Source organism: Acomys russatus, chromosome 23, assembly GCF_903995435.1.
Source record: "Acomys russatus chromosome 23, mAcoRus1.1, whole genome shotgun sequence".
NCBI classification, from domain to species: Eukaryota; Metazoa; Chordata; class Mammalia; order Rodentia; family Muridae; genus Acomys; species Acomys russatus.
Window position 1 is genome coordinate 45,640,305 of NC_067159.1, and position 25,486 is coordinate 45,665,790.

The window sequence follows — 25,486 nt, forward strand, 5'->3', positions numbered from 1 at the left end:
AAGGACCATTTTTTCCCCCTCAGATACCTTTAAATGCTAGAAAACATTTTTCTTCTCATTAAACATACATTATAAAAAGCTAATATTATGATTAAGTTAACAAATATAGGTACCTTATAATTTAAATGCACTAATTCCATTTTCTCCTTGCTTCTGACACGACTGTTTACTGATTTTCTTTGTTTTGTGTTTGAAGCAGTTTCTCATTCACCCCATGCTGGCCTCTCCTCAACTCACCATGTAGCTGAGGGGCGCTTAACTCTCAAGGGCTGTGATTACAGGTCTATCTATGTCTGGTTTTGTTTATTTAATTATTATTTATTTCTTTATTTTGTGATGCTGGGAACAGAGTCCAGGGAAAGTATTTTATGGCTGAGCCACACTCTCAGTAGAAGTCTTATTGTATCAAAAGCTATTACGTTTTCTCTTTTTCACTGAGCTGGTGCTACATTGTTGGGAAATGCCTTTGGTGTTTTACCTTTCTTTACTACGCTAACCAGCAAACAGAAGGTAGACAATACTGGATATAGATAAATTCTTTTTTAACTGATAGGGCTAAATCACTAAAAAGTCTAGTCTACTAATTTGTGAATTGAGGGTTTAAGGGTAGCAGATGTTTTGCTTATTTGAGTCTATTAGAGTACATTTCACAGAATTAGCAATCAATACAAATGGAAGTTAAAGGACAAATCCAGGAAAACAGTGAATGAAGTATTTTAGAACTACTCTCAAACCTCATCACCTTATAAGCAGTCACAAAATAACTCACGTTAAAAAGAAAACAAGCAAACACACATGCAAACAAACAAAAAGTGAAATTAAACAATATTTAGGATAAGAAATACCCTCTTTTCTTGCCAATTAAAAAGCAAGAAATATATCAGAAAGGAAAAGAAAAAACAAAACAAAACAAAAAAAAAAACCCCTAAAGTTCCAGTGGTCTCTATCACTTTTATTTACCTGAAAGACAAAGAGGGCAAAACCCAAAGGCTCACCAAGAACAGCACACAGCGCCCCTCAAGGCTGCTCGCAGTAGTTAACTAAGCGGACTTTTCTTACCTAAAGTTATTCAGACATGTGGCAATAAAGTCTGAAGAATAAATCACGTAGCAAAAAGAATAAAAATATAAATTTTGTTTGGGCTAATATTTTTATTATTTGGCTACATATAAATTTTGTGTAATGCCGTAATTCTAGACACTTTACATAAATCAGATTGGTGGATTATACTGCTTTTATCATCTTTTAAATTTGAACTTGCATTTTCACGGCTGTAACAACCGCCAACAACTCTCCCGGATGTATCAAGAAGAATCGTTTTTGAGGAGGTGTCAACTACATTTAATTTCTATGTATTAAGAGCAGGGCTACAGTATTTCATATAGTATAACTTTAAACAGCATAGTCACAGGGCAGTTATTAAATGTGTGCTTCCTAGCACTTTCTAGGCTAAAAAGCAGAGCATCCTCATGATGCTTGTTTAATAAGTGTTTGTATTAGAACCTTATGCCACAATCATCAAAGATTTTTCTCTACTCCAAATATTTTTTCACTTTGTTAACAGAATAGTGATCTTTGTTAAGATTTTCCTAATTAAAAAATTAGTATCTTAAAAGTCAATCCATACTAATTTATCATAACAACTAGAAACCAGTAAATTAATTTAGAGTCTTTTGGCATTTCATTTAAGCAATTCATTTATACAATTTTAATTATCAGAGAATTTGTTTAATGAAAAGCACGCCATGATAAAATGAGAAGTGAAAATAAAGTGAAATTGCAATTAATATCTTATCAAAGTTAGCCCTTCCCCAGCAGTAGCTAATACAAAGTATCTATTTCACTATACAGTAATTCTCAACCTTTCTTTCTCCACTGGCATTGTAAGCTGTGTGCTAATCATGCAATGGTCGTGGCTGTAAAGGGTACCACTGGCATTGTAAGCTGTGTGCTCGTCATGCAGTGGTCGTGGCTGTAAAGGGTACCACTGGCATTGTACGCTGTGTGCTCGTCGTGCAATGGTCGTGGCTGTAAAGGACACCACTGGCATTGTAAGCTGTGTGCTAATCATGCAATGGTCGTGGCTGTGGTGGGGAGTCCTGATACCATGCCTCTTAATAACACACATCCCTATGCTAACTGAGATATCAGCTTCCTTTAACAAAATGTTTATATTATACTATTTCCAAACTGTTACAATTCAAGTCCGATTTAAGTATTGTACACAATGGAATGAAAATACAGACAGCATATCAATTAAAGTTTAAAACTAAAGCCTTTCAACAAAAGTTACACATCAAACACTGTACTATCACATTTAATACACAGGCAATTGAAAAAAAACCCTATTTTTTCTTTAAATTTATTCACTTTACATCCTAATCATAGCCCCCTCTCGTCTCCTCCCAGTTCCCCCCTCCTTCCCTCTCTCCTATGCTCTCCACCAGCTGACCCCAGCCTACCAAGTCTCATCTGGACTGCCTGCATCCTCTTCCTCTGTGGCCTGGCAAGGCTGCCCACCAGGGGGAAGTGATCACAGAGCAGGCAACAGAGTCCATGGCAGGGACACCCCCTGCTTTCCTTAATAGGGGACCCATATACAGACAGAGCTGCTTATTGGCTACATCTAAGTGGGGTTAAAAAAAAACCAAACTATCTTAAGGCTGGTTTCTAAAAAATATACCAAAAATTTATTTATCCATACAGGTTTTTTCCTCTTCAAAAGAGCCACCTGGGAGAGCATATTAATACTATTTAATCTTTTTGGAACTATTTTTGGTGACAATTCCTTTGAGTTAGATGTGAAAAGAAAATTCATTTATTTTTTTAAGCCATAGGCAAATATTCTCAAACTTGATTCATTTTCACGTTAATTAAAAAAATCTTTTTCCAAAAAAAAAAAAAAAAACACTTTTCCCATTTCCTACCATAATAAATTTATCTTGTAAAAAAAAAGCATATTATCCATGCACACTAAGAATAAAGCACAGAGCAGCTTTAGGGGCCACCTCTGTGTTGGTGTGAACCCCTGTTGATAATGAGCTGGATGCATTCAGTTCTGACCAAACTGTTTCAAGATGGAAACACACCCTGAACGCCACACCCTATTCTGCAGTCTGTATCTTACACAGTGCAGCAGTAAAATATGCCCCATCTCTGAAGCTGTTAAGCTGAAATGTTTCTATAGTAGACATAGATAAACAGGCACTACTTACTGAACTTTTAGTTTCTGCAGCTTTTGCTTTTTTTAGTCTTGTTTTTGCAGCATCCAAATCCAGTCTCTTATTCTGTAATAGTTTCCTTTCTTTCTACAAATAATCAAAAAGCACAACGTGAAGCTAAGATGCTAAACCCCACAAGACCATCCACACTTGAAGAACACCTCACGTGGACTCTGGTGTCAGCTGACAAGGGCTGTGCAGGGACCCCACAGGCACCTTTCCTTTTCTTGTTTGAAATGGGGTATTCACTACCTAGACCAGACCAGGATGGCCCTGAACTTGTGGCTCCTGCCTCTGGTCTCCAAATGCTAGGATTATAGGCACATTATACTTCCCATTTTCCCTTCCCCCTTTAAAACTACTCAAAAACATTCCAGATTCCGAATTGGAGAAATATGGAAAAGATGTTTCAGAAACAAAGGTGTATTAGTTTTAGTATCTTGCCATGTTCCCCTGCCACCAGCTTTCCCTCTGGGGAACATTTGACAGTATCTTCGGTGGTCACACTAGGGGGTGTTAAAAGCATTTACTGGGCAGAAGGCAGGGATGCTGCGAACCAGCCTACAATGCAGTCCAGCTCCCACACCCAAGAGTCCCGCGGCCTCCAGTGTCAGAGGCGGCCAGGCTGACAGGCTACTTCAGGCTGTTAGAGGCCGAGGACATGGTTCTGTGGAGTCCTGTGTGATCTCCCATACAGACTGGGCAGGCTGTTCTTAGTATGTCTCAGCAGCAAATGTACCTCAGCTCCTCCAAAACACAACTTCAAGTTTACAGACGAAATAACACATAAACATATTGTTCCTAATAGTGATTCAAGTTACTATATAATGCTTTATACTAACTGTAATAGTTTTTTAAATTTTTATATTTCATATATCAGACTTCATCCTCCTGACATACTATTATTATTATTTCATCTTGCTGGCCATCACCCTACCACTGAGCCACAGTCTTGGTTGGCTTAAGCTAGTTATTTCAATTTAAGTAAAGCCCAAACTACTTATGTACACAGAGATGAAACCCTGGTAAGCACATGAAACTTCCTAGGACCTTCTGTAGTAGGGAAAACACAAATTAGAGCTGGGGGTTGTGTGTATAACAGTGAGTAGCACCAAGAAAGTCTTATGGAGAAATATTCATTAAGAGCTTCATTCTCTGTCAGTAATAAGAAAAGCTTTCTGGACTAACAGATTAAGTGTACAAAGAAAGTGACAACATAAATGATAATGTTTCAGCAATAAATAGCATTTAAAAAACAATACAGTTCTTGGAATATATTCCTAAAGCAGAGGAGCAGAAATACAATTTTCAATAATTAGATTTCTAGTTCCAGTTTAAATTAACATGCAAGTATACTACAGTGACATTTTATTTTCCTAATTATTCCAGGAATTTCTCCATAGATCTGAGTGTTGGTAAAACATGAAAAATCAATGCATAGGCATACGAGCAAGGTAGGAGTAGAAACTGGGGCTTACGTTACTAACAGCCCTTTCTTGAGGCTTAGTTTGTGTTCTGATGAATATGCACCTGTTTAGAATATTTAAACATTTTAATCTGCAACATTCACCATCACTAAGAAGGTAGATTATCCATTTAAAATGAAGCATAAATCTAAATTATGTGACAAAAGGAACATTTTCCAACTCACTGCAATTGTTTTGTAATCCCCTTCTATAAAGTTTCTTAAAGGAGTGAGGAAATTTAAGGCTGATGTCTGAATTAGCTCTCTGTCAGCTGTTCCGATTCGCTTCTGTGTTTCTCCACACTTAATAAGGGCATTGCCTGCAGATGAACAAAAAATTGTGCCTTTTTAGTGGTCTAGTAATATCATAAAATGAATCGTACAACTTACCTACTTTATCTGCTTAAAAGTTAATTGTGAGCCTGTTTACCTCAACAGAATCAAACAGATTATGTGATAGGTACACTTACTTAAAAGTAAATTTAAGGTAAATATCTAAACAAAAATGATAAACTTTCTGCCAATAATAGTTATAATTTTTAACAATGAGATTAAAGAGGACAGATAATGGAAGACACAAAGCTGGCAGGGGATATAACCCAATACAAAACAGAGTACTGTAACTAGTACCTCAAGTCACAATCTGTCTTGTTTCTATATCTATACACATCTCAAATTCCATAACTAAGAGTTTGCACCTAAAAAAGCTCATATTGGGCACCAGGGGGGCAGCCTGGAGGTGCTACAAAATGAGGGCAGAATATAGCTCTCGGACCCCTTCACTAGGCATGTGCCCATGGGCAATATGCACTCATAGGCCTCTGTTTTGGTTTGTTTTTCTCAAATCAAGGGGTTATTTCTACCTTTTTGGACTCACTAGATTGTCACAGGGCTCAAAGGAAACCCTATACATCAAATCTGGAAAGCTTGAAGACATTTATAAAGCTTTATGTGAGATCCATTACATTTTGTTATCATATGCTAGAGTGATGGTTAGTGTTAGTTATCAACATGACAGAATCTGTAAGTGCCTGGGAGGAGGCCTCTGGGCACGCCTGGGGAGGCGTGGAACTCTTCTCTGGGTAGGGACTTGAGGCTCTGAAACAGAATGAGCTAAATACTAGGATTCATCTCTGCTTTTAATGCAGATGCAATGTTCCATCTCTCTTAGGAGTCTGCTGCTGCAACTTCCTGCCATGACCCCACTGTAATCTGCAAGTGTGAGCCAAAAGAAACCCTTTCGCCCTGAAAAGGAAGGATGGACAAACGAACGAGTGACCTCATGTTTCACATGATGACGTAAGCCCTCATATTTAACAGTTAAAGACTTAGAGATTAGAGCAGACAGAAAGGGACATGCAATCAGGATTCTATTTCCAGTTCCACCTCCAATAAGCCTGGGCTCTGTAGATCGTAATCCTTTTATTAGGTCCAGATTGGTACGGAGTTAAGAATTCCTGTCTCTGGCTACAGACATCTGTTAGCAGTATGGACACAGATTATTTAGTCTCTTCAACCTAAACTTCCTTGTTTTTAAAGGGAGCACTGCAGACTTTCTACTACTAACAACATTACATAGCAAGACCCGGTCTCAAAACTCCAAAAATTACTAAAACAAAATAAACCAAGGACATACCAAAATAACAAATAAATGTATTATATTGTGCTTAGCCTAATGCCTGGGCTAGCCATTTTAGCCACTATTTTCTAGTAATAGATTCTCAAAGTCTAGTTCCAAATACCAGATACGCTCACCAGAATTACTAGACATGCAAATAGACTAAGAAAAAGAGAAAAATCTATAATATTTTAGTATTTATATTTTAGTAGATCTCTGATAGGTTAAAAAAAAAGGGGGGGGGCATAACAAGACAGCAATACATCACATATAAATCATGAAGTCTTCCTTAAATTAGCAGTTACAATTTAATTTCAAATGTAATCATTTCAGATTTCTCAAGAGTTATAAAGAATATACTGTAAATAATTTAATGTTTTATACACACACATACACACACAGCTCTTTAATTTGATTAATGGCATTAAATGATATTTAGGTTTATTTCCTTCTGACATAGAGACTACTAGCCATAGCAACCTCAAGTAGTCCTATGTCATAAGAAAATTAGGTCTGGTAATAGAAACAAGTTGAGGTCCATGTAGGGCCAGGGATGGCTCAATAGGTAAAGGTGCTTGCTACCAAGCCTGACAGCCCGAGTTTGACCCTTGCAAGAAGAAGAGACCTAATTCCTGCACGTTGTTTTCTGACCTGTGCGTGAGCACTGTGGCAAGCACACGTTCATATAGGAGCACACACTCACACACTAGTACACAGAGCAAAAAAGAAAAGAAATATGGTAAACAGTACAGTTTACCTGTAAACACATGATAGAAAACATGAGCTAGAAATGCAATGCACTCTATGGATCCAGAGAGGACGACTACTAACATACTCTGGGTGCTGGCACCGCAAAGGTGAAACAAAGGCAACGTGGTCTGGCCAAACATTAACTATGTGCGAAGTACTTTTAATATAAAATAAATAAGCAATTAAAGTTGTAATGTAAGCCTTAACAATTAGTACCACAACAGAGATAATAGAAGACCAATAAGAACAGGAATTCATTTATTTTTTAAATCTAAGAAAGATGTGATTACTCTTAAAAAGTATATATTTTCTCATCAACATTTCCACATAATAAATTTGATGTTAACCCTGATTCTACTATAGGTTTCAGAACCTTTCACTCTCACTTACCGTAAGCTGTCCCCGGGCCAAACTCAGTCCCTGCGTCAATCATATACTGTCCCAATAGTTCTGGGTTGTTTATGCGACTTGGTGCTTTCCTATCCAGTTTCTCATAAACAAACTCTTCTATCCTGGCATCTAGGAGAGAGGTTAGAAATATCAGTGTTTCCAAAGAGTAAAGAGCCAGGCATGGTGACACTGCCTGTGCCTTTGGCTCTGAGGAGTCCACGGCCATACTCCACTACACAGTGAAGACCTTGACTCCTGAAACCCAAATTATGAAAACAATTTTAAATAAATTAGCAATTATTTCAAATGACCGAAGTTGTTTAATAGTTTTTTCATCTTCCAGTCTTTTACTATCTCTTAAAAACACAGAACTAGCATTTATTAAAATATGTATCTTTAAGCCTAACTATGTAAAATTATATATTGACTATTATATAATCTCTAAAAGTTTATAGTTCAGAAATCTGGGAATGTATCTTGGCACAACAACATTAATTGCAGCACTCAGGAGGCAGAGGCAGGTGGAACTCTGTGAGCTTGAGACCAGCCTGGTCTACAAAGTGAGTTCAGGACAGCCAAGGCTATACAGAGAATCCCTGTCTTGAAAAACCAAAAAAGAAGAAGAAGAAGAAGGAGGAGGAGGAGGAGGAGGAGGAGGAGGAGGAGGAGGAGGAGGAGGAGAAGAAGAAGAAGAAGAAGAAGAAAAGATTCTAAAGTTAAACTTGTTATTTGGGTATTCTTTGAGATTTTAAGTTTTAGAAGAGAAATTATAAACTTAATATTTAGTGAAGGTACATTTAATCTATTCTGAAGTTATGTTTATGATGTTAAAATCAGAGATATTGAACTAGGGAAATCTGGACACAAAGTATCTAAGGTGGAACAGTCACCTTTTGGCAGGAACAAGTAATTCTCTCTTATAAGTCTAAACATAGATAGAGCTTAAGGGGTACAACAATCCTGGTTTGCAATAGTCTTTAGATCAACAGCAGTGTGAAACCTAAAACCTTTGTTTGAGACACACACAGACACACACACAGACACACACACACACACACACACACACACACAGACACACACACACACACACATGCATGTGGTAGTCAGAGGTTGATGGTTGGTGTTTTTCTAAATTATAGTACAGTCTTTTTTTGTGTGTGTGTTTTTTTTATAAAAGTTCTAAAAACTGGTAATGAAAATGGTCTAAAAGTTGGTTAAAATGTTAATTATAATACAGAAGAGGGTTAGTTTGATATACACAAAATATATGAATTAGAAGATTTCAAAATATTTGCATTTTTGGCAGTCTGCTGCAAAGCCACAATAATTTTAAAGCAGAGCTTAAAAAACCTTTAATTAGGGAGGTGCATGCCTTCAGCCTCAGAACTGTGGAGGCAGAGGCAGGAGAATATCTGTGAGTTTGAGGCAAGCCAATATACTTAGCTCCAAGACAGCCAGAGCTACATAGTAAGACCCTGCCACAAAAACAAAAACTCCAAAACCTCGATGAAAAACCAAAATGAGTAATTTTGAAGTAAATGTCCATGAAATGCTGACCAGGGTTCAAATTTCTGATTGAGATTTTCAGCTTTAATTGCTTTTTACCTATGTGGTTAAGAGTTAAAGGTGAATCTTACATTGATTTGATTCAGTAAGTAAATATATATTAGTAAATACTGCGTCATTTCATTAGGTCACTTACTAGATCTGAAAATATGCAGGTATTCTTCGATAACATTATAAATTTATGCATATTTCATTAAAATATCTAATTTATAGGACTTTCAGGAAAAAATAAAAGGTTACTTAAGTCCACATAGTTTTATAACTGAGCACAAAACAATCAACCTGATTTGCTTTTGGAAAACAATGAAGAGAAAGATAATGCAGACACTGTGCTGTCCTCCTCTACTTGCCAGTCACTGGCCTTCCTGGCCATTCAGAAAAGCCAACTGTATGTAGACTGCTCTCCACACGTGGGACCCCGGGGTAGAATAAGAACAAGAAGTAGTTGTAAAGTCTAGTTGTGTATGATTTAAATGTCATTTAATGAGCAAGAAACATTGCCTTGTGTCCACAACAAGCCTCACCCCAGGCTACAACGACACACGATTAGTAGTATTCCTATAATACTTGAATTTTAGATTATGGCATTTTTACAATGTGCTCATGATAGCCCTAGGGAAGGACAGTGTGCATTCTTCCCTTTTCCCTTTAGCACAGATATTTACAGAGGACCTTTAAAAGACTAGATGTAAGGATACTTGGTTCTAGGTGAAGCTCCACTTCAGCTAGCTTGCTGTGTTGCATAAGAGGCCCACTCAGCAGTAAGAATGAGTGCACGTCTGCAGGGCTTCTGTGTGCGTGTCCTCAACACTTTGTGGATGTCTGAAAATCAAGTGTAATAACTTAGGGAAAATATAAAACTTTACATTTCAGGTCTCTAAAAAGGCCCTCAGAATGTTATTTGTAAGTGCATTTGGAGGAGTACATTGTGTTCATCATCTCTTTTAAGCTAAATCACACATACATAAAAAAAGCATAGACCCTGAAGACACAAATATTCCGCTTCCAAGCTGAAAAGCACTGAGGAGCAGTACTTAGGGCAGAGGAGAGTAAAGCGGCTTACTTGGATTTGGCTGCAATAACACTTCAGTCTGTTTCATTATTTTTTCTGTCCATATTTTGGTACATTCAGCTTTGCTAAGGAGGTTTTCCAAGTGGGCATCCAATTCTGTCTTCTCTGCTTGGCCAAGCTTTTCTTCTGTGAACTGTGATTATTTAAAACAAATACATAAATATATAAACACACCTCACATACATAGGAAACTATCAGTGAGTAAACATCAAATTCAAATCCAAACCCCAAACATGTAAATGATTATAGTCCATGTTTCTTTGTAAGTCATAGCTTACGAATGTTGTTTTGTGCCTGTACTAATTATCCATCCTCCTACAACCTACCAGCACTTACGACTTTCTTATGTCCTCTGCTAAGTAGCATGCTGTGAATTCTGTATTTCATGGTATATAAATATTTCCAACAAAAAGACTGGGGATTAAATATCCTGAATGTATGCTAACTGACAGGGGCAAGCTTTTCAGTATTTTTTCGTTTCATACCCTCTTTCATAAAAGTGACAGAATAGACTTATCCTTGTCAGAGACTTGCTCTTTTTCCTGCCTTAGATTCCCGAACAATGTATGTTTTGAAAATGAAGTAAGACAGTCTATAGACACAAATCTCTCTGCTTAGGGCTTGGTAATTATTATTCAAATTAAATATATTTTAATTTTTCACAACTTACATATTTGTCAGTTTAAGCACACTCAAGCTGCACACTCACGGGATTGTCTAGCAAGTACCACTTGGGTTGTCTCTTCAGGGTGTGCTCTAACACTCTGTTTATAGGCTACTTTTTGCTACGTTGTTCATACAGGAAAAGTATTTTTTTCCTAAGATTTTAAAAAAAGAATTTAAGTGTGTATATGTGCATGTGAGAGTGTAGGTGCCCACAGATTCCAGAAGAGGGCACTGGACCCCCCGAAGCTAGAGTTGAGGGGGTTGTCAGGCACCAGACACGAGTTGGGAACTGACCTCAGGTCCTCTGTCTGTAAGAGTGCATGCACCTTTATCTGCAGAGGCATTTCTCCAGCCCTAAAGTGGAGGTGTTCTCTTTAAAGGCTAGAAAATGTAGTTGAATACATTGAACTTAGCCATTTTTATTATATATGCTGTGCTGGTGGCTAAGGAAAAGAAGGTATGTCTACATAATAGAGAAAGGGGGGGGGGTGTCTCTGATCATATGGAGCCTTCTGGATACATCCAGTTAAACTACAGATGTGATAGCTGAGGCTCTGAGTCACATGTAGTTTTTTTTCTAGAATATACTCCCCTTCTCTCATTTCTTACAGTCCTTTCCTTTGTGTCCATCTCTTTGGACCTCCTTCTCCTCGGCTTAATACTTTCAAAGGATTATTAGCACTCTTAGCTGAAGGGCCCTAGTCATATCGTTCATCAAAGGCCCCATGTAGGGCCAGAGATGAACTCAGTGAGTTAGCTGAGAACAGCAGTTCCAAAGCTACAGCCTCAAGACTCCCAAACTTGCCATATACTATCCACAGGCCATGCACTGTAACTGAGGGGCAGCAATGATGGCAAACCCATGCCCCAAGGTTAGTCATGTGAACTGCAATCTCATTGCTAGGCTGGAGCCCCGCTCTTTACTTGTTCTTAAGGGTTCTAAGCAGCAAACCTTTTGTAGGGGCATGCAGATGTTAGAATCTTACACACTAAACTTTCCCTTCAGTGTTAGGTAAGCCTCAGAAAGCACAAGAGGGGCAGGAAACACAATGAAAAGATCAAGAAACACTTCTCCTAGCTTGTAAAATACATGCCATTTGTTTCTTTATTCCATTCACTCCAACAAGCATTTGTTTTTCTTTAAAATTATGTTTTATTTAGTGTGTGCATGTGTGTGTATGCATATGCATGTAAGAGGCAGTCAGGGGACGACTTGCAGACATAGCTTCTCTCCTTCTACCATGTGGGTCTGGGGGTCAGAACTCAATCATCAGCTTGCTGACAGGTGCTTTACTGGCTGAGCCATCTCTCTGGTCCTCAACAACATCAAGGAACTATATATGTGCTAGTACTAGGATAAGCATTTGCATTTCCAACAAACCAGGCAAAATTTCTGTTCTTAAGAATCTAAAATTTTATAGGGAAGACACGAAACCTAAGTATTCAAGAATAAGGGCGCAAAGGTTTAAAGATGTTGAACAGAGACCAACATAGGTGATTCTATTTTTTCTGGAGTGACATAATAAGCCTAAGTCCAGAAGTGTAGTCATTTGGAAGAGGAGGGATCAGGAGACTCAGGGACTGTCTTCACTGGGGAAAGAGTGGGCCTGGAAGCAGCAGGGATACCAGCCTGGGTTGGGGAGTCTGGATGGCGAATAGCCTGAGTGAAGAACAGCTCATCTGCCAGTGAAGTGAGCTAAGCAAAGATCTAAGTGGGGGAAGGGCATACAATGCTATTTTTCTGATGATTTCCAGGTGCTCTTTCTATAGGTTTATTATTACCATGTTTATGCATACATATTAACCATGAATTTCCTTATAGAAATCTCTATTATAATTAAGGATAGACTTTCAAAGAAGAGATTAATGCCAGAGAAATCAACATCATTAATTCAGCACTCATGACTAGGCCAGTCTTTGAGTGAGGTACTCTTCTAACTCTTAGAAGGTAGAACGTCAGTTTTCTCTAACATATTTTTGAGTACTAGACTTAAAGGTACAGATTAGAAACTATTAAAACATGTTTATGGCAGTCACTCAAGAAACAGTCTCTGAGTGCACTGAGACAAGTTAGGACTCAGGCAAGTTATGTGACAGTATTTCAGAGCTAATCATTAAGAAGAGCTGCTGACGGACTGTGAGCTCTAAGATAATAAGCCCTCTTTCCCAAGTTGGTTTTGATTATGGTGTTTATCACAGAAACTGAAAGCAAACTAGAGCAGTGCCTTACACAATAAAGAATCTACACAAATGAGTAGGTTTTTACTTTTTAGTTCAGTTACTATGAACAAACCAAACAAACAAACAAGCAAACAAACAAACAAACAAACCCTCAAAGACAGTAACAGCAAACTCCTCCTAGTTAATAGGAAACTGTCCACAGGAGTGTGAATGTACAAACCTGTTTAGGAAACGGTTCGGGGTGGGGGTGGGGGTGGGGGAGGCCCATATGAGCAAGGTATTTAAGAACCAGCAGAAAACTCTACTTCATGCTCACATTCATCGTTGTTTCGACTATACGCACACCTGTGCCTCACATCTCAGTGAACATACTGTTGCTATTCAGTTTTCAAGGTTTAACACATTTATTTACTACCTGAACCACCATGGAGAGGCAGACAGCCATACTATATGCACCTAGACTGGCCTTCAATTCAATTTTCCTGCCTTTCCTCCCTGAGTTCAGTCAACCATACCCAGCTTACTTCTAAAATGTTTTCCCCAACCCCAAAAGAAGATAATGCATGTTTGTCATGCTTATGAACTTCCTAATGTCAGGGCTTAGTTTGTCTTAAAAAATTCCATATACTAATGTATGTATCTTATTTATATCAGATATTTAAATAAAAACAGGTTAGAACAATAGTTCTAGTGATAAATAAATTCAAGGATTGGAATGATTAAATACTATGTTTAAGTACGGGGACTGAATAATCACGTGTTTGATTTATGCTGACTTCGACAAGTTAGTTATTTTTCATTTACTCCCATTATCCAAATATACCATACTCTGTGGTTCCTTGTGCTGTGTATTTGCTTATGTTATTGTAGACCTATCTCTGCTTCTTACAGGACACTCAGTTAATTACCGAATTAAGGATGGCTTAATTGCTATCCTGAATTATTAGAGAGGGGGGGGGGAGACAGGGAGGGACTGGGGCCGATAAATAGTAACACTGCTAATGGTTTATTTCTAAATTGAAATAAATGTCTTTACCAAGATGTAAACTTATAAAACAAATAGAGTGTTTTCCATAAACTTACATTTAGGGGTCCACCTTCTCAAAAAGTATAAGCACAGTTTTTCATACTGTTTCATCTGCAGCCCAGCGCAATGGCACAAGGTTAGAAAGTGTAATCCCTTATATAGTCCCTCTAAACACTGCTTTAAGGAAGGGATGGTCTGAGATGAGAACGTTACCCTAGGCATTGGAGGAGTTAATAAAATCCAGTCACTTATATATTCTAACCTAATATTTTTAAGTGCCCAGACTTCCCTATCTATTTATATACTTAATGCTTTTGAACTCGTGTTTCTTTTTTAAAACAAAAAATAATTTCTAATAAAAACATCTAAGTAAAATGAAAGCACTTATGGAAGTTAACCAGAGAATTACCCATTTTTAAAAGTACAAGTTGATTTGAAAGGAAATTATTTAGAAATGAGAAAGCTTAATTCTCTCTACTATTTTTGCCTCTAAGGAGTCACTGGCACAGCTCTTAACCTATTCTTAGTGTGAAACTTGGCACTTTGGCACTGTAGCACCACAGCTCAGAGTAGTAACTCAGTTACTGACTAAATGCTGGAATAAGAAAATAGTGGTTTTTTTTTGTAAACTAATACACTAGCATTCTGGATTTCATGTTGTATTTTAGAAACACCCCTTTTTTCTTCTTCATAAATTTAATTAAAAAGCACTGTGGAACACATTAAGCAAACAAAAGACTAACAGTATAGTGAAAAGCAGTGTAACGAAATTTCCTAAGCCCTGACCCAGAATTCAAATTCAGCTTCAACAAATACCAACATTCTGCTAATCTGCTTTTAACTACCTGGTCTTTTCTTCTGAAAAACTATAGTTTCACCATATCTTTTCCCTATGTAATGTTGACAGACTTAACACTGAAGGACACAATTAAAATCTCAGTTTTAATTTCCTCCTTAATAAATGGTGAAGCTACAATCCAAGGAGTCATTTTTCTCATACTCCAGGGCTAATTTGACAGCTGACACTGCCAACTAAGTCCCTGGGCCACAGCTCTCGCTTGTCCGCTCTTCCCAGTACTTTATGCACCCAGAATGTTTGGACTTGTTTCTTTTGTCTGGAATACCTTTCTTTCAAAAATAAAAACCAACCAAACAGCAAAAATGACACATACTTGTGTCTCCATGACTTCACTAAGGCCTCCTGGGACCTCATCCCATTACAATGGCATGTCTAACTCTGCTGGAGCTGCTGCAACATGGCGACCTACCACCACCTGGACAGTCACAGTCTGCATTCTGCCGGATGGTAAGCCTCATGCGGAGAAGCACTGACTTTACCCACTGCCAATCAGTGGTGTTCCTAACACTGAAGCTAACCATGGAACACGGTCTTGACTGACTGAAGAGAAAATCATTTGCCGACTCACACATTAGGGTACAACTTAAAAACCTTTTTAGAAAGCACTGGAAACAAACAATTAAAATTCATTTGGGAAGTGCAACTTTTACAAAATTTTCTAGGTTTACTTTTTAAAATTGAGTCTTTCAAAAATTTAGATTGAATTCTGTAAATGTGCCCCATTGAGGCCGAATGTATTATGTCCAAAACCTAGCTGACTGTATTAAATTCTTACCAGAGTTAAGCGCTACACAGCACTAAACAAAACCACCACAGTCTGTGGTCCTCTATTGAAGTCAATGTTAAGTCTAAAAAATTTTTATCCCGTCCCCCAAATATTTAACCACACATTTCGGGGGAGGACGGTGGATAAGGGGCTAAGTATGGCAGCTAGCTTGTCACTCATGCCATCGGTCCAGAAAATCAAAAGCTAGATGATATTTCCCATGTCTAAGAGGTACTCGCTGTTGATAATAAAATGTTCAGAGTTTACCAAATGATCTTTCGGTCCTTTCCGGGCCACATCGTATTGCTCTCTACAGATCTTAGAACCTGCGGAGCTCATTCTGGGAGAAGAGTCAGCGTCTAGTGTAGTAGGTCAGAGGGCAACTACGTTCCTACTAGCAGCTCGCCAAGTCAAAGGAGTTATTTACCCACTCGGGAGGCTGCTTCCTTATTTATAAGAGAGGGCTAACAATGTCTTTCTGGCAGAGTGACAGAGAGGGCTGCAGCCAAAGTCAAATGTACAGCAAACTGCTCACCGCACTAATTTTTCATATGATAGGCACTCATTCCTTGGGGGGAACTCTCGAGTCTTTTGCCAAGGAGAATGCAACATGATATCAACGGTGCCAATAAAACTAAAGGAAACCAGAAATGAAGCAACACATGACATTTTTTAAAAATATAGTTCGGTGTAATTGTGGCACATGGGATGTTTTTTGTTTTCTCCGTACGGAAGACAATGCTGTTGTTACCCTATGTAGCTAACTTAAATACCAGACTGTTTATAAAGACACGTTGTGAAACTTAACATCTGTCCATAGATTTAACTGAGTTTGCATAATATGGGTGTTGACTGTAAAAATCTGTCCAAGTTCCCTGTTGCTGACACTTCCTTGATTACAGAATGAGGAGACGCAGTGAACTTTCCCCCCTCCCCTCCAAGTGCGCCTGAAGCATACCAATGTGACCACGGCCACAACACCACGAATCCTGCCCTCCTCTCTCTCACCCCTGCCCTATAGCCCATTTGGGGAATGGGTCAGAGCACCCCTAATCCCAGGCGTCCAGCGTCCTTGGTAAAGTTTGGTCACCTACAGGGATCGGCGATCCCCACTTCCCCCACGGGTTGCTAAGCTCCTGGGCAACCCGCCCTTCCCGGGGCAGAGACGGCTGGTGGGAACCGAGCTGGCCGCTCCTCAGGGATGAGGGGCAGGAAAGGGAACCTCCCTTCTTGGACTCGGCTGCAAGAGCGAGGGCGGCCAGAGGGAAGGCTTGGGGTGGGAGTTGGGGTGGCGCAGAGGTGCTCGGGGACCCCCTGCCCCGCCGGCTCGGACACCGAGGCCTCGGCCCCGGGGTGAACCCAAGGTGTCCCCGGGGTGGAGGACGCCGCAGGCCGCGTCCCGACTCGCCTCGCTCCGCGCGCAGCGGCGGTTGGGCGGAGCGAGGCGGAAACGGCCGGCCGGCCGGCGGGGCTGGGGCTCCGGGCCGCGCCCATCGGCAGGCCGGGTACCCAGCGGGGGGGCGCCGCCGTCGCCCGACCAGCCGGCCGGCCCTCCCCTTCGCCACGCCGCCACCGACCCGTTCTCCATCGCCGTACCTGCACGGCCCGGCTGAGGAAGGTGCCTGCGTCGGCCGCCAGCTTCTTCACGTTGAAATCCATGATGTTCATGCCGGGCGGCAGCCGGGCGGAGCCGCCGGCTGTGCTAGCGGGGAGGCGGAGAGCGCCGCGGCGGGGCCGGGGCTGGGGCTGGGGCGCCGGCGGGGCGGACGTGGAAGGCGGCGGGAGGCGGCGCCAGCCCCGCGCAGCTGTCGTTTCCTGAAGGGGGGGCGGAGGGCGTGGCGGGGGAGGAGGAGGAGGAGGAGGGCGGGCGCCTCCGAGCGAGCGTGCGCGTCGCGGAGTAGCCGCCGCCACCGCCGCCGCCGGGATGCTGGTCGCCCCGGAAGACGCCCTCCGAGGCCCGGCCGCCCCGCGGTGTGGAGCCGGCTCGCCCGTGGCGGAAAACAGCCGGGCGCGGGGGGCGTGGCCTCAGCGCGGGTTGGTGTGCGTGTGTGTGTGTGTGTGTGTGTGTGTGTGTGTGTGTGTGTGTGTGGGTGGGTGGGTGGGTGGGTGTGGGGGTGTGGGGGTGGGTGTGTGGGCGGGGATGGCCTCGCGGATACAGCGACCCCTGGCGGGTGGGTGGAGTCCCTGCAGAGGCTGTCTTGGGAACAGCGACCCCTGGTGGATGGGTGGAGTCCCTGCAGAGGCTGTCCTGGGAACAGCGACCCCTGGAGGCGCCACTAAGTCCCAGCCCAGGGTCAGAGCGTCAGTGGAAGTTCTTACAGGACCCGGGGAGGCTCCTGGGCTGAGGTTCACCTGCGATTCTCCTAGGGAGCCTCAGTGAGTTATCTCTGACAGGAAAACGTGGACGAAAAGTTCCGTAAGAGGAGATGCAGAGCCGCCACTATAGAATCATTGGCCCGGATTTCCTGGGTAGGGTTCGGTGTCGAGGGCTACACACACCAGCTCAGTGCTCTTTCTCTTTCTGACGTCAAGCATTTCCATTCCCACAGCTGGCAAACATTGATTTTCATGTCATTAGCTAGAACCGGGCCCATTGGTTCTTCACAATGGCAATTCAATCTAATAAATGTAATGTGCCCTGTTAAAAAACGACGAGCATTTGTGAGAGAATAGTAGCTCTTATTTCTAACAGTACATATTGTCATCTTGAACAAAATAGAGCTTGTGCTAAGCAAAGAAGGAGCGAGTAGTCGCAGGACAGGCAACCGTTAACATCTGCTCTGCTGTTGCCGGGCAAGAACTAAAGGGTCTTATGCTCCCCGGAACTTTGCTTCAGGTTTTAGGCCAGTTATATAGTTGAAAGCAAAACTTACCGGGGGTGGGGGCTGCAAGGGAACCCTGTTAAAAGGCAACAGGACAAACTGTAATTTCTTCTGTTGTTTATCTTTTGACTTGTGGTAGTATTTCTAAAATTTGCTATTTAATGCCATTCTAAACAAAAACTGAAAAGGTAAATTATTTGTGTGAATTTTACACTATATATTAATAAAGAACAATAGCACACAAATGTATCTGGTAAGTTATGGTGTAGAAGGACTGAAAAATATGTGTGTATATGGGTGTTTTGCCTGCACGCACGTCCATGGACCACACGTGTGCCTGGTGCACCCAGAAGCCAGAGGAGAGACCCTCCGGAGGGACAGACGCTGTAACCCCCAGTTACTGCCTACACTGGAGCGCTGAGAACTAAACTCTGGCCCTGAGCCAGCTCTTCAGCTTCTCTTAATGAAAAAAAGAACAAAAGGAAGGAAGGAAGAGAAAGAAAAAGAAAGAAAGAAAGAATATGTGCCGTGGTGGCTGTGGGTAGAGAGTGCAGGGATGGGGAGTAGAACGGGCAGGGAGCTTTGACTTTGCATCTGTGTCTTTCTATACTGCAGGTGTTTTCAATTTCTGTACATCTACGATGGGCGTGTGTGTATATAAAAAATGTTATGTGAGTTCAGTGTTATTGGAAGAAGTAGAGAAACAAGGATTCTTTTTTTAAAAATGAACTTTTTTTTGTGTGTGGCATATGCATGTGTGTACCTGTGTATGTGTGGGTACATGAGCCCATGCATGTGTGTACCTGTGTATGTGTGGGTACATGAGCTCATGCATGTGTGTGCCTGTGTATTTGTGGGTACATGAGCCCATGCATGTGTGTACCTGTGTATGTGTGGGTACATGAACCCATGCTCATGCATGACAAGGCCATAGGAATATGCAGTGAGCCACAGGGATCCTCTTGTCTCTGTACCCAGTGCTGGCATTATAGGAGCAAATAGCCATGCCCAGCTGTGGCCATGCCCAGCTGTAGCCATGCCTAGCTGTGGCCATGCCTAGCTGTGGCCATGCCTAGCTGTGGTTTGGCATGCACGCTCAGGATGCAGGACTTGTTCATCAAGTAATTTTTTACCATATTCTCAGCTCAGACAACCGTTCTGTTTATTCCCAAGGAAGGGAGTGTAAACATCCTTTCCATCTTGCTTACATTTGATCCTATGGCTTATCCTCTCTTGTCATAATAAAAACTTCCTTCTGTCATCTGTCCCAATCAGTCCTTTCCTTGAGTGGCCTGAATTCTACCTCTCCCACTTTAGAGCTTACAAACATATCCATATTTTCATTTTCCACAGAATCCTTACCAGAATTTAACTATACTTCAGGATCTCCTGATTCTAACCCCATCTCCCTCCACTGTCACAGTCTCAAATACTGCTCATATTCACCGTCACGACCCTGGCCCACTCTTGTCTCCTTCCTTCCCATAGTGGCCAAAAACCCTGAAAGAAAGATTTTACCAATACTGCCTCTGTGCCTATTATATTCCATTTACCCTGGATCTCTTTAATGGGGTCCTTCTACCACTATTTCCAAGAACTGTTTGTTTGTTTGTTTTTAGGTTAGCAGTGATTTTTTTCTCCACTGTTCCATTTTGGTCATTACCATAAGAACCACACGTGTTGAGAATTTATCGGATGCGGCGTTGGTGTGTTACCTTTCTGTGCAGTATTTGCTTTAGACCCTCTCTTGCTTTGCCGGCATGATACAGCCGTCTACTGACAGCCCTCTCCATCTCAAGCAGGGCCTCTGATTCCCTCCACATGTGTGTTTTCTGGACTTTGATGGACTTTCTCAAGATCTCACTTGTCACCTTTCTTTTCTGTAACACTATTGCTTCCATTCAAGTGTCTGTTTATACACAGAGCTTATAACATTTTCTCTCATATTATCCATGAAATCTTTAGAAGATATGAACTTCCTTGTTAAGTATTACTGTAATGCCATCAGTACACCTAAAGAAGATTAACAACTGCTACTCAGTGTTAGCAAATAGCCCACCAGAAGGCAACTTTCCAACTATCTCCTAACAAAATCCTTCCAAATTTAAACAACTGATGTTCTTATCAAGTTAATCTTGTGCTTTGAACCACTAATGTCTTCTCACTAGTCTTAGGATAAAGAACAAAATCTGGTACCTGACTGAAGGCCATCCATATTTTATTTAAAGGCTTAGCCACTCACTCATATCAATGGAATGGAACATAAGAATCTTAAGTGATATATCATATTATCTTGAGTTGATATACAATCTATAGTATTAAAATTTTCATAGGCCAGGTGTTGTGGCACATTCCTTTAATCCCAGCAGTTGCGAGGCAGAGGTAGGTGGATCTCTGTTGGTTTAAGGCTAGCCTGGTCTACACAGAAAGTTCCAGGCTAGCCAGTGTGATACGGTGAAACTGTCTCAAACAGCAACAATGACAGCAGCAGCAGCGGCAATAACAACAAACAGCCAAGCAAAATATCATTAGTGATTAAATGATTAGTCTTAGAACGCTATTAGTTAAAAAAAAAAAGTGCGTATCTTCTATCTTTTGAGTGGCTGTAATCATTCCACTAGATGTCAGAGTAGCTTAAAAAGTTAATTGCTATACAATGAAAGTATTGAGTGAGATTGCAGTTAGGCTATTGGGTACGTTTCTGTTAGTTTAATGAAGAGAGAGACTTCTTTTGTCAATGCCTCGGAATCTGAGGTTGTACATGTTTTATGGTTGTATTCTGAGTATGGACGTTATTGTTCTCCTGTGTTATATATATTGTGGGGTTTTCACTAAGCCTTGAACTCTCAACTGTAAGATGGCTATGAAACATGAAAGCTATTAACATCTTATTGAGTACCCAATACAAGCCAGATACTTTACTAATATTTTAATGTTGTGTCATAATTTATCCTCAAGTCATGGTAATAATTAAAAGCATCTCAAAGGCTGGCAAGATGGCTCAGTGGGTAAGGGTGCTTGCTGCCATGCCTGATGACCTGACCCTGATTCCTAAGACCCACGTGGGTGAAAGGAGAGAACCAGTTTCTGTAAGGTGCTCTCTAACCTTTATGTTTGCTTGCAAGCAAATTTGTGTGTGTGTGTGTGTGTGTGTGTGTGTGTGTGTGTGTGTGCGCATGCACGCGTGCACACACACACACACAGTAAATCTCAATAAAATATTCTGGGTGAGATAATTTATTTTGAAAACTAGATTTTAAAGATGTCAAATAACTAGTCTTAGAAACTTTAACCTATTGTTGTGATTATTTATAAAAATGGATACATATTTATAAAAACTGAAGATATCTTAATAATGCGAGACTTGTTAATACTCAGGATTGTGTTTGTGTCAGGCAGATGATGCTGTTGACTTGTGGCATATGAGCATCGTGTTTGTAATTAGACAGACCCTGATTGTCAGCAACACCATTTGTAGCCTGCATCTGATTTGAGCAAGTCATTTCATACGCCTGATTTTTAGTTCTCTTATTAATAAAGTGGAGATACGGCCTAACGTCTGCTCTGTGAAGATGAAATAAGGTTAAATAAGAAAATGTATACTACCTACTGTAGTGGTCATTTATAGTTTAGTAGGTCTGTGTATTATTTTTGTGACTCTGAGAGCAAAGCAAAATTACTATGGATTAAAACCCCTACTATTTGAGTTATGGTAGCTGACCTAGTGTCTGTGCCCATGCATGTCTGAGTGTTTCAATAGACAGCTTACATATAAAAACTAATATTTAATTTTACAAAACAAACAACCATGCTTCCATTGAAAGCTAAGAATTACAATAACTTATTTTACACTCAACCAACATCTGTTTAAGTCAAGGAAACAAAACCGATATCATTTTTAGTGGGAGAGATGGTTCAGCAGTTAAGAGCATTTGTTGCTCTTACAGAGGACCATAGTTCGAATCTCGGCTCCCCTATCAGGTGATTCTCAGCCTTCTGCAAGTCCAGCTTCAAGAGATCAGACATCCTCTTCTGGCCTTTGTTGGCACCTGAACTCTAGTGCGTATAACCCCCTGCCCCATGCACACAATTAAAAAAAATAAAACTTAAAAAAAACCTCCAATACTGTTAGCTTAAATCACCTTCTTGTCCCCATGCAAAGCATCTTGATGAAGAATTTAGTATGTTTCTTCCTTATTTCTAGTCACAAACAAATATAGTACCATTTGTATTTAATCTCTGTATGTTATATAACAAATCGCCTGTCTTTCTTCAGTTTTCCTTACTCAGAATTATACGTTTGAAATGTTCAGTGTATTTCCTTCAATTTTGCTTTTGCTGGTAAGGTGCTTTTGTTTGTTTGTTGTCAACTTGATACAAACTAGTGTCCCCTGTGAAGAGGAGGACTCAACTGAAGACTTGCCTCTTTCACACTGGCCTTTGAGCTGTCTTTGAGGGCGTTTTCTTGACTGATGATAGATGTGGGAGGGCCCATATCCCCTGAGGATGGCGTCACTTATAGGCAGGTGGTTCTGTCTTGTATAGCTGAGCATGTCAGAACAAGCAAGTCAGTAAGGAGCTTTTCTCCATGGTCCCCGCCCTGGGTTCTCTCAGTGCTAGACTGGGAAGGGCACATGTCAGCCAACTAAGCCCTTTCCTTCCTTCCCTCAGGGTTGGTTTTTGTCAATGTTTCATTATAGCCACAGAAAGTAACCAGGGCAGTATAAGAGTTGGTCAATGAGTTCCCATCTTACTTGTTGAGTTCCTTCTGACATTTAGAGTTGGTTTTGGTTTTGATTCTTAATTTTAAAATGCCATGTGTGGCTAGGGTGCACATCTTGTGTGTGTGTGTGTGTGTGTGTGTGTGTGTGTGTGTGTGTCAGGGTTTCTGTGTAGCCTTTGATGTCCTGGAGTCACTTTGTAGACCAGGTGGGCCTTGAACTCACAGAGATCCACCTGCCTCTGCTTCCTCAAGTGCTGGGTTTAAAGGCCTGCACCATATGTAAAGGGACTTTTATTTGCCTGTTTTGTTTGTTGTCTTGAAGACTTAGGCCTAGTCCTGGAAGCTTCTAGTTGCCACATAGTCTAACTTAGGCCTTGACTATTTTTAGCCTGTGAGACTTACTGCTTAATAAGCCTTTCTTGTTCTTCCTGAGCTCTGGGCTAGTTGGTTCAACTCAGCTGTTTTGGCTCAAACTCCTCTCCCAGCTGACTTCCTCAATCTGGTTTCTCTCTCAGCCCCCGAATTGCTCTCCTTGGCCTCAGACTAACTCCAGCAATCATTTTTAATCTTCTGGATCCTCCCTGTGCTCTGGCTTGTTCTGTCTTCACCCGTGTCTAGCTTGTTCTTACATTTAGCCTCTCTCTGTAAAACTCTCCTGGTAGAGACGCCTCTTCTCTTCTCTGCATTTTGTGCTAAGCTTATCAATCATTTTAAGGTCATTACCTACATTATGGAGGTCATTTTATAAATGCTAATCACATCAAGAAAGTTCCTCAGTAGCCACGTCTTGTGTTTGAAGAGACTAGGTATGGTAGCCCAGCCAAGTTGATACACCAGAAGAGATATAAATTATTAAATGTAAGCCAGACATAGTGGCACACACCTGTAATCCCCACTCTCATGGAGGTAAAGGCAGGTGGATCTCTGTAAGTTCCATGCCAGGTTGGTCTACAAAGTGAGTCTAGGACAGCCAAGGCGAAAAGAAATCCTATCTCAGAAAAAAAAAAGTCATGTGCACTGATATTTTGCCTACACGGATGTCTGTGCAGCTCATGTGTACACTGCCCACAGCAGTGGGAAAAGGGTGCTGTATTCCCGAAAGCTGGAGCTCCTAAGGCCATGAGCCTCCATGTGGGTGCTGCAAACTGAACCTTGGTCTCTGCAAGACCTACCCAGTGCTCTTAGCTGCAGTTCTCCAGCCTTCTGGTCCCGATTCTTAAAACCAATCTGCAATTTGTCTATTTGATGTTTAAGATGATGTTTTTGCCATCACTCAAGTGGAGCCCGCACTGGTCTTCATCTTGTGATCCTCCTTCGTTAGCCTTTTGAGTATTGGGATTACAGGCATCTGCCATCATATCCAGATCTAGTGAGTACTTTCCTTAACAGATTCCGGAACACAAATCCAAACACACACACACATACACACACACACACACACACACAGACACACAGACACACACACACACATACCTGTAAGCAGTGTGCATGCTCTCATACTTACCAAATACAACCAAATTTCCTCCACCAGAAAGTTCCTGTTCTTTTTTTTTTTTTTTAAATCAAAACTTGACACATTTTTTTTCAGTGATTAATGTGGTCATGTACAGATTTTTTAAAATATTAACTCATTTTTGGATTATGGCATGAAGTCTACTCGGTACTATTGTTTTTTCATATGTGCTTTTGAATTTGCCTTGTTGGTATTTCATGATTTCATGGTCCTTCTTTTAGTTAAAAAGTTCTTGAAATCTTGCCTCTACAGAAAGGGCTTTCAAGAGGCTACAGAGATGGCTCAGGGGTTAAGAGCACTGGGTGCTCTTTCAGAGGACCCAGGTTCAATTCCCAGCACCCACATGGCAGCTCACAGCTATCTGTAGCTCCAGTTCTGGGGGACCTGACACCCTCACACAGATATGCATGCAAACAAAACACCAATGTACATAAAATAAAAACCAATAAAAAGGGGCTTCCTCTAATAAAGCTTTCTTTCAGGAAGGTAATACCATAACAACATTACTAGCTTAATTTTCATTGTATTAGCTTATAATACTGTTCTGAAACTTTACGCTTTAAGATTAATGCTATAAAGTAGATACTTTGTATTTCTTTAAGTCCTCACATTATCACATTCACATAATATTGTAGGTGTGTTGTTGATGTGATTGGGCCAATTTGTTTTTTCTTTGAAAGTGTAAAAGTATTAATTATTTAGTAAATATTTATTGGATATCTACTACATATCGAGTTTTGCCCTGCTCTAGTTGCACATCTTGGTGATGCTCTTAAGATCAAAGGATGGTTCCAGAAATGAAACAAACTATTATCGTGATGCCCTCAATTCGTAGGCAAAGGCACTC

General features: G+C 40.8%; 1 protein-coding gene across 5 annotated transcripts in view; it reads right to left on the minus strand.

The window, feature by feature from the left end:
• The window catches only part of Sh3glb1 (SH3 domain containing GRB2 like, endophilin B1), a 28,308-nt gene extending 10,963 nt beyond the window's left edge, over positions 1 to 17,345 (minus strand). For 4 of the 5 annotated variants that reach the window (XM_051165999.1, XM_051165998.1, XM_051165997.1 and 1 more), the window contains exons 1-5: positions 17,178 to 17,345; positions 10,074 to 10,215; positions 7,445 to 7,573; positions 4,873 to 5,006; positions 3,216 to 3,308 (exon numbers count right to left, since the gene is read on the minus strand). In XM_051165999.1, the coding sequence (XP_051021956.1) occupies positions 3,216 to 3,308; positions 4,873 to 5,006; positions 7,445 to 7,573; positions 10,074 to 10,215; positions 17,178 to 17,249 (570 nt within the window). In that variant the 5' untranslated portion in view covers positions 17,250 to 17,345. Of the gene's footprint in view, positions 1 to 3,215; positions 3,309 to 4,872; positions 5,007 to 7,444; positions 7,574 to 10,073; positions 10,216 to 16,671; positions 16,695 to 17,177 lie in introns of those variants that run through there. The other variant, XM_051166000.1, reaches the window with a different exon arrangement.
• Between the last annotated feature and the right edge of the window lie 8,141 nt (positions 17,346 to 25,486).